Source organism: Cyprinodon tularosa, unplaced genomic scaffold, assembly GCF_016077235.1.
Source record: "Cyprinodon tularosa strain WSP-4 unplaced genomic scaffold, ASM1607723v1 ctg1195, whole genome shotgun sequence".
NCBI classification, from domain to species: domain Eukaryota; kingdom Metazoa; phylum Chordata; class Actinopteri; order Cyprinodontiformes; family Cyprinodontidae; genus Cyprinodon; species Cyprinodon tularosa.
The window spans coordinates 101977-111756 of NW_024037998.1; the positions used below are offsets into that span (position 1 = coordinate 101977).

General features: G+C 39.9%; 1 protein-coding gene and 1 long non-coding RNA gene across 2 annotated transcripts; one reads left to right on the plus strand and one right to left on the minus strand.

The window, feature by feature from the left end:
- The first annotated feature begins 695 nt into the window (after nucleotides 1-695).
- On the plus strand, nucleotides 696-2754 carry LOC119772778 (serine/threonine-protein kinase pim-1-like). Its single transcript, XM_038269414.1, has one exon. It carries the CDS (start codon nucleotides 971-973, stop codon nucleotides 2273-2275), a length of 1305 nt encoding a protein of 434 aa, XP_038125342.1. The 5' UTR covers nucleotides 696-970; the 3' UTR covers nucleotides 2276-2754.
- A 3489-nt stretch (nucleotides 2755-6243) lies between these two features.
- LOC119772775 lies at nucleotides 6244-9131 on the minus strand. The gene is made up of 4 exons (XR_005279305.1): nucleotides 9067-9131; nucleotides 8483-8664; nucleotides 8258-8377; nucleotides 6244-7490 (listed from the first exon to the last, which is right to left on the minus strand). It is a non-coding gene; the product is annotated as an uncharacterized LOC119772775 (long non-coding RNA).
- Between the last annotated feature and the right edge of the window lie 649 nt (nucleotides 9132-9780).

The following is a 9780-nucleotide window of genomic DNA, read 5'->3' on the forward strand; positions in this document are numbered from 1 at the left end:
AATGTTCTGTGCTCATTTCATTTTTTTTTTCTTTTAAGAGACACAAATTACCCTGCAGGAGAAAGAGAAAGCATGCAATATATAATATTTACACAGGGGAAACAAACAGAATTAAGACTTTCAGATATCTTATTAGCCCTTTTTAGATGAGCTTTGCACTGAAATAGGTTTGCTTTAGGAAATGTAAAGCTGATGTATTTGCAGACCTTTTCTGTGTAAATTCAAGCTGGACCCAGTCCAGGCACATAGATCACGTATATGCTGGAATGACTATATTGCATCTGAAACTCTATTGTCATCATTTGATTTATTTAAAAATAAACTGATTGGAAAAGCGTTTTTTTTTTTTACTTCAGTGCTGACTGTCTAGTTTAACCTTCCAGCAGAAACTGCTCCCTGGCCACTCTCATTTGCTCTGTTTTCAGTACTTGTCCTTCTATTGCTTTGAAAATAAGCCCGAATATCCATACCGACGCGCACTCGCTGGTGACCAGACGTATTTATAGCATGTGCGAACGTTAAGTATGTTTGACTCAGTGTCCCGCGACTCCCGCCCCCTCTGTTGTTTGATTGGATGTTTAGTCGTCGGTTTGATTGGTTGAATTTTATGATTGACAGAATGAGAGAGGAATAATAGAAAGCTGACTACGCTGAGATAAGATAAGGGAAGAAAAAAAAAAAAGAAAAGACGGCAGTCCAGGGCGGGCACAGCCCCACAATGCCCGCCCATGCCCTGTTTAGACTTTTAAGACCACGCCCTGTGTGATGTCACAGTGACGTCAGAAGAATGATTACTATGTGCTGACATCACAATTCTAAGCACAGAATTCCCTTACACTGCTAGAGTATCACAAGGTAAGATCGTTTTGGCTTGAAGGTAAACTGATAATCGCTAAATTACACAGAAGACAAAGATTCTGCAGATATTTTTACAACTTTATCCTTGAGGAGTAATCAAGAGAACAGCAGAATGACACTAGAAAGTCCAACAAAAAGAAAAAACAGCACCGTAGATGAGACCCCCAGAAAAAAGTTTAAGGTCTCTACAGGGGATGGAGCCTACACACGCTGCCTGGACCAAATCAGTATAGTGAGAAGCAAAAAGAAGAACATTTTTGACGAGGGAGACTCCACCGCAAGAAAAAGGTTTAAGGTCTCTACAGGGGAAGAAGCCTCCACAGGCTGCCTGGACCAAATCAGTACAGTGAGAAGTAAAAAGAGTAATATCTTTGAGCAGGGAGGACCACTTCCAGCCAAAAATGACTATCTCACATCATTGAGCCTGTCCCCTATGAGTGATAACTTATTACAAAAACAAAACTTAAAGAAAAGGAGTCTAAAGAGTGAGGCAGAGGACTTTCTAGAGTCACCGAATGTGAAAAGACTAAAGACAGAGAACACAAATGATGAAACAGAGGATTCCCTTAGAGCCAAATTTAGGGAAACCTATATTGAGCAAACACAGATTGGAGATGGAGGATCTGCATCTGTTTTCGCTGGTTATCGTGTGCATGATAAATTATCTGTAGCCATCAAACACATCGAAAAAGACATGGAGATTTTAAAACATGTGGATGAGAATGGAAAGCAGATGCCCTCTGAGGTGGCTATCATGTTAAAACTGAGGGATAAAACAACCAGTTCAGTGGGGCAGTCAGCTATCGTGTCCCTGCTAGACTGGTATGATCTGAATGAGGAACTGATTTTAGTTTTGGAGAGACCCATGCCTGCTGAGGACCTCTTTGACTACATTCGAAAACACAAGGGTCACATAACGATGAAGAATGCCAAAATCATCATAAAACAGCTGCTAAAAGCAGTAATTCACCTTCAGGAGGCAAACATCTTCCACAGAGACATTAAAGCTGAGAACATCCTGATAGAGACCGGGTCAAAATTCCCCAAAATTCATCTTATAGACTTTGGTTCAAGTTGCTTTGATGACCTAAAAAACTATAAGCATTTCCATGGTACTTGGGTACATGTCCCACCAGAATTCGACAAACAAGGGTTTCACAGTTCTGGACCAACAAATGTGTGGCAGGTGGGCTTAGTCCTGTATTACATTCTGCACAAAAAACAGTTCCTTACCCGTGGATTCCTGTCAAAACTAAAGATCAACACAAGGCTCTCCGAGACATGCAAAGATTTTCTAACAAAGTGCCTGACAGTAGACCCAAACAAAACGCCCCACCCTAGAAGAGCTGTTACACCACCGCTGGTTGTTGAAAGAAGATACTCAAATATAACCAGAAAACAGCGGCATACTTCATAAGAAAAGTTTAACAATGCAGGAATTTCACAATAATTAGAGGATTGATTTTTCCAGCTGTTCTGATTTCTCTATTAGTCCAGGAACTTAATTCAGTTTGATATTCCTGCCTTTTATCCAGGTGCACTGGTTTCCCCCTTATTTCAGAAACATCCTTTAGTGTAAGTACAGTTTTTTGGGTTTTCTCTGGGTGCTCCAGTTTCCCCGTATAAAAAAAAACAAAAAATCATCCCTTTTAATTTACTTTTAATTTAGTTTAATTTTAACTTTGTGTATTTCCATTTGGTTCTCTGGTTTCCCAATGTAATCCAGAAAATATCTCTAACTTTTTTCTTATGCAAATTTTATTGAGTTTTTTGTTTTGTAAAACATACAACAGATATGTTATGCCACACCGACCTTTACAAGTTTACTTTACCGTTAGCCAGTTGAGAAAGGCAGACCACGTACTATCATACTGATGCATTTTACCTAGAAGACTACAGTATATGTCACTTTCTCATAAGAAGCCAGTTTAACCATAGTCGTCAGCCATTCATAATAAGGAGGTGGGTTCTTTTTCATCCAGTATCTTAACAGGATCCTTTTTGCTGTGGTCAGAGCCAGAACCAGCCATCTCTTGTCAAAAAGTGAGAAATATGAGTCCGGGAGTTCTGCTGTGGAGCCTAAAACTGCAAGCTTGGCAGTGATATTAAACCTTCTTTCCAGTACTTCGAAAATTACTTCCATAATATTTTTCCTCAGACAGTTTTTGGTTTTGGCATCAAACAAATGGAATACACAGGAGATTCCCACCTCAAACCACTGTGGCCAGTTGACTGATTTTCCCCCTATAAGAATTTTGTTATTATTCCATAAAGGAGCTAATGATGACTTAATGAAATCCCAGCAACCTGCTCTGTGTAATTTATTCCAAATTAATTTGTCCGCCGTAATAATAGGGTGATCTCTATGAATTTTTGTTTTGACACCTAATAAAGTAGCCCATGGAGATTCACCTCCATTCGCATCAGACTCCAGCTGAAACCAGGAAGGTTTATCAGAGGAATTGAAAGTGGGTAACCAAACTCTAAGTTGTTTTGCCCGTAAAGCTCAATAATACCATTTAAAATTAGGCAAGGAAAAACCACCCTTGTCAGAGCTCGCTTGTAACTTTTTAAGACTCAGACGGTGATGGGATTTACCCCATAGAAAATCCAATATTAAGGTATTTAGCTCTTTGAAAAAAAGAGTCTTGAATATGCAAAGGCATATTACGGAGGAGATAGAAAACAACTGGGGCTGTCATCATTCTAATAGAGTTAATCTTTCCCCACAGGGACAAGTGAATTTTAGACCATCTACCAAAGTCAGTTCTTATTTTTCCAATCAAGGGGCCACTATTCATTTTAACCATATTGTTATAATCAGAGGTAATCTGTATGCCCAAATAGTTAATACTTTTTGGAGACCAACAGAATCTCCAGTTTTTATATAGAGAGGAGGGGCAGTGTCCAGACATAGGCATAGCTTCAGACTTATCCCAGTTTTACTTTGTATCCAGACAATAATGTGAAATCTTCAGTACAATCTAATAAAATGAGAACAGATTCTTCAGGTTTAGTTAGAAGGACCAACATATCATCTGCGTACAGAAGAAGCTTGTGATGGATGTTGCCCACATTAATACCATGTATCGCTGTATGATAGCGAATTTTTGGAGCCAGAGGTTCAATTGCAATCACAAATAAGCCGGGGCTAAGCGGGCAGCCTTGTCTCATTGACCTTTGTAACTGAAATAGACTAGATATGAGACCTTTAGTTAATACACAAGCAGAGCACCATCTGAATCTAGAAGAATTTGTGACAGATTATGAAAGAATTCTGGTCTGTCTGAATTAAGCGCATATATATTGCAAAGAATTACTGGCGTGTCCAATAAACGATGAAGTATGAAGAATGCCAAGATCATCATAAAACAGCTGCTAAAAGCAATAATTCACCGTCAGGAGGCAAACATCTTCCACAGAGACATTAAACCTGAGAACATCCTGATAGAGGCCAGGTTAAAAGTTCCAAAACCTTATCTTATAGACTTTGGTCCAAGTTGCTTTGATGACTGAAAAAACTATTCAATATAAAGTATTGAAACTATAAAGTATTTCTATGGTACTTGGATCCATGTCCCACCAGAATTCGACATAGAAGGGTTCCTCAGTTCTCGACCAACAAATATGTGGCAGGTGGGCTTAGTCCTGTATTACATTCTGCACAAAAAACAGTTATTTACTACGGAGCCCCCTAGGGGACATGGGGAATTTTTTTTCTTTTGCGTTCCCTCGCAATACTTTTGCGTTACCTCGCAATACTTTTGCGTTACCTCGCAATACTTTTGCGTTCCCTCGCAAAAACTTTTGCGTTCCCTCGCAAAACCTTTTGCGTTACCTCGCAATAGGGCTTGGTCGTCGTGACCATGTTGACGGCGCACTTTACGGCTTCCTTAGACTATTGCCTGTGTTCTCCCTCTCAGCCGTGTTTTATTTCGTTTAATTTCACCGTAACTTGATTTCAACCATGGTAAACCGTTGCTGTATTGTGGGCTGTAACAGCGCATCACATGATCGCCGAGGGAAAAACCTACAAAATGGGATAACTTTCCACCGCTGTCCTGCCTGGAGGCGCAAACACGGAGACCAAGTTTCACAGATAACAAAGAGTCGTCGGCTAGCTTGGATCGCGGCTGTAAGACGACAGAACAGAACTTTCCAAAGTATCCTGATGTCAATGCGAGTGTGTTCCCTGCATTTTCATTCTGGTAAGTTAAAGATGCACGGTTTTATTTTATAGCCTACAGTGTTTCCTTCCTTCATCCGTGGAACCACATACAAGCATGAACGCGCGCCCAGAGACTGTTGATATAGCATTTTCATCCTCGTTGGTTGATATAGCATTTTATCCTCTTTGGTAGAACACACTGCCAGTTCCTACAAGGACAGGGACATCCCTCTCCATTTTCAAAAAAAACCCTGAGGTTGACAGCTGTCATAGCACCACTTATAAATTTTGCTGATCCTAGCGCTTACCAGCCGTCTTGTAATGTAATGTAATCATATAATACAATTTAATAATGTGTATATTGAGGATCATTGATAACATTATGGTTCTATATGTGTTCAACACTGCTGCTGTGGATAATAATTTTAAATTGTGTCACCAGGAAAACCAGCAAATGAAATGTACACCTCGCATCCGGATTGGGCACCATCACTACACTTGGGCCACACTGAGATAAAGGCCACACAGACTGCACGCTATGAGAGACAGGAAAAGAGAAAACGGCAAAGGACTGACAGTACACCTGCGAGGATGAGACATCTATTGATGACCTTGTTCCACCCGGTAAGCCTTACAGAGCCAGAAGATTCAACACCGTATGTTGCTTTTGTGGCTTTTTCAGCTGCATGATGCACATTTAGCTAAAAGATGTCCTTATTTTATCCATAGTGGAGACACCAGCACCAGCTGAGGATGGAGCTGAGCAGACACCGCCGGCGTGCTGAAATCAACCGGCTGCTGGAGGAGAACAGGACCCTGAAACGTGAGCTTGGCCAGAGAAAAATGGATGAAGATTTCCTGAAGGAAGACACCGTCAAAGTGAAATACTACACTGGACTTCCACACCTTAAAGTCAACCACTTTATTCTGGTGTTTATGAATTACTGTATTAAAGAAAAGATTGATGCTCAATATGGAATTGACAATTTCTTTGTATCAACAATACACTCTAAGCAAACATTTAACAAGTGGGTTGTTTTTTAGCCATAGGTGTGTTTTGCATCCATACCCAAAAGCAAGAGGTCTCAAACGATCAGATCCTTTTCAGTGTTTATTTGCAAGTAGTGAAACTTGAGAACACAGTGCAGCGCAGAACAGAGCAGTGCAGTTTGAATGCTTGTAGGTAAATGGTTACAAATAAAAAATTGACGCGATGAAAATGCAGTGCAATTACTTACAATAACATAGTATGTATTTATACAAAATGTTCAATCCTATTAATAAGTCGGTCTTAATGAAACATCAATGGAGAAATGGAAAGTGGAGATATTGCAAATTATTATTATACAAATTGTAGTTATAGTAAACATTAACAGTTAAACACTGTTAGTGCAAATTCTTATATAAGTATTTATAATAATATGCATTACTTAAATTGTATAAATAAAGGCTGCGATGCAATATGTCATGATATACAATAATATAATCTATAATTGTATAATATAACAACGTGCAATAATATGCAAATATAACAATACAATGTAATAATACAAAATACTATGCTTTTTATAAAAAATGTCTATGTATAAAAAAAATTCCAAAGTAATAAAAAATACGTATTTATGAAACATCAATTACAAACATAAAAATTGGAGGTAGATCAAATTAAGTAATAACAGATATCAATAACATTTGAAGTAGTGCAAATTATTACCGGTACTATAGTACACATTAAAAAACAATGTTAGTGCAATGTCTTATATAATTACTTTTAACAATATGCATTTCTTAAATTGTATAAATAAAGGCTGCGATGCAATATGTCATGATATACAATAATATAATCTATAATTGTATTGTAATATAACGACGTGCAATAATATGCAGCTGCAATGTCTTTCACTGTCTCACAGTGCTGGAGAAGGACAGCTGGTGGAGCATTTTCAAACTTTGGGTCGCGCAGACGGTCTTGCAGGGGTTTTGGGATCACAGCTGGCTGGACAGGAGCAGCATAGTTGTGAAAGTAGGGCTTCACTGTGGACATACAAACTGACCTATGGTTCTGAAGAACAGGGAACATTGACGATAAGTCGTCCAATGTGGCTTGGGCAGTGCGTCTGCTGGCCCGTGTCCGTAGGCCAGGCATGGGAATGTTGTCATCGATGACTCTGTCCAGAGCAATCCTCTGCACTTTGGATGAAGTGAAGTCCATCTTGTGGGCGACTTCACCGCTGACTTTGTTGATACCTGCTGGTATTTTCCAATAAGCTGGCACATCTGTCACAGTCTTTTTCCCACGGATGCGGACTGCTGCCTCAATCTTAAACAGCAGAGCCCCAACATGTGTACATGCCTCTGCAATTCCAGCCATGCATGTACAGTGTGCACAGCAAACCTGCCCATCGTCAGCAATGATGACCCATGGCTTCAGGGGAGTCTCATTAATGCGCTGAGAGTGCAAGACCTGAGGAGAAAAAAAATAGACATAAATTATGCAGGTAAGGACACCATTATATTTCATTCTATGCTGGAAAGCAAACGTTAACCTCAACCCCTCATGCATGTGTATACATATCATATAAATCACAGTTATACAACAGTAAAGTATAACAACCACGCTGTTATATTGTTATATCACTTAAAAGAAAAAGAAATGAAATGAGCACAGGACATTTAAACCTGCATAATACCTCTGACTGAATGATTTAAGCTCAAAGTTACCCGTTACAGTGTTTTATGAGGTCAGATTTAATAACCCGCAGTCAATACTGCACTCATTTTTCTAAATAGTTCACTTTGAAAGACTCTGATTCAAACTAGGAGTTAACTTGAATGGCCACAGCACTGCACTATTGTTTATTTTTTTATATTTTGCGGATCTTTGACTATTTAATCTATTCCTTAAAATTTTATTAATAACAATGTTCAATAAATGATTTTCAACAAAATACAGATGTAACACCTATCCAGTTTCTGAATGATGGTAAAAAAATCTTGTTTCTACCAGCAGCTGGGGGAGACTAGATTAGAAGATGGTTCAGAAAACCTGTTAGGACACATTTTTTTTCTAACACTAAGTATCAAACAAATGCTGATTTCTATTTCAGCAAATTATTCTTAATTTTTTTTTTTAATATTTTGAATAATGTTTTGATGAAGATTTGAGATTCCTTTCACTGAATGAATGGTCACAAAGCTAGTGTTAAGCTTGAAGTCTCTGGCCAAGCTCACGTTTCAGGGTCCTGTTCTCCTCCAGCAGCCGGTTGATTTCAGCACGCCGGCGCTGACAGAAGTCACATTCTGTCAGCGGTGTCTGCTCAGCTCCATCCTCAGCTGGTGCTGGTGTCTCCACTATGGATAAAATAAGGACATCTTTTAGCTAAATGTGCATCATGCAGCTGAAAAAGCCACAAAAGCAACATACGGTGTTGAATCTGCTGGCTCTGTAAGGCTTACCGGGTGGAACAAGGTCATCAATAGCTGTCTCATCCTCGCAGGTGTACTGTCAGTCCTTTGCCGTTTTCTCTTTTCCTGTCTCTCATAGCGTGCAGTCTGTGTGGCCTTTATCTCAGTGTGGCCCAAGTGTAGTGATGGTGCCCAATCCGGATGCGAGGTGTACATTTCATTTGCTGGTTTTCCTGGTGACACAATTTAAAATTATTATCCACAGCAGCAGTGTTGAACACATATAGAACCATAATGTTATCAATGATCCTCAATATACACATTATTAAATTGTATTATATGATTACATTACATTACAAGACGGCTGGTAAGCGCTAGGATCAGCAAAATTTATAAGTGGTGCTATGACAGCTGTCAACCTCAGGGTTTTTTTTGAAAATGGAGAGGGATGTCCCTGTCCTTGTAGGAACTGGCAGTGTGTTCTACCAAAGAGGATAAAATGCTATATCAACCAACGAGGATGAAAATGCTATATCAACAGTCTCTGGGCGCGCGTTCATGCTTGTATGTGGTGCCACGGATGAAGGAAGGAAACACTGTAGGCTATAAAATAAAACCGTGCATCTTTAACTTACCAGAATGAAAATGCAGGGAACACACTCGCATTGACATCAGGATACTGTGGAAAGTTCTGTTCTGTCGTCTTACAGCCGCGATCTACGGAGCCCCCTAGGGGACATGGGGATTCCCTCGCAATACTTTTGCGTTCCCTCGCAATACTTTTGCGTTCCCTCGCAATACTTTTGCGTTACCTCGCAATACTTTTGCGTTCCCTCGCAAAAACTTTTGCGTTCCCTCGCAAAACCTTTTGCGTTACCTCGCAATAGGGCTTGGTCGTCGTGACCATGTTGACGGCGCACTTTACGGCTTCCTTAGACTATTGCCTGTGTTCTCCCTCTCAGCCGTGTTTTATTTCGTTTAATTTCACCGTAACTTGATTTCAACCATGGTAAACCGTTGCTGTATTGTGGCTGTAACAGCGCATCACATGATCGCCGATGGGAAAAATCCTACAAAATGGGATAACTTTCCACCGCTGTTGCCTGGAGGCGCAAAAAACGGAGACCCGTTTCTAAGTAACAAAGAGTCGTCGGCTAGCTTGGATCGCGGCTGTAAGACGACAGAACAGAACTTTCCCAATATCCTATGTCAATGCGAGTGTGTTCTGCATTTTCTTTTTGTAAGTTAAAGATGCACGGTTTTTTTTTAAATAGCCTACAGTGTTTCTTATCCTGGCCACTCAAGCAGCGGCCCCCAGGCCCTTTTTTTTTCCCCGGGGGGAATAACTT

Bases quoted from the DNA above. Each gene is read 5' to 3' on its own strand.
- LOC119772778 (XM_038269414.1), top strand. From the start codon at position 971: ATGACACTAGAAAGTCCAACAAAAAGAAAAAACAGCACCGTAGATGAG.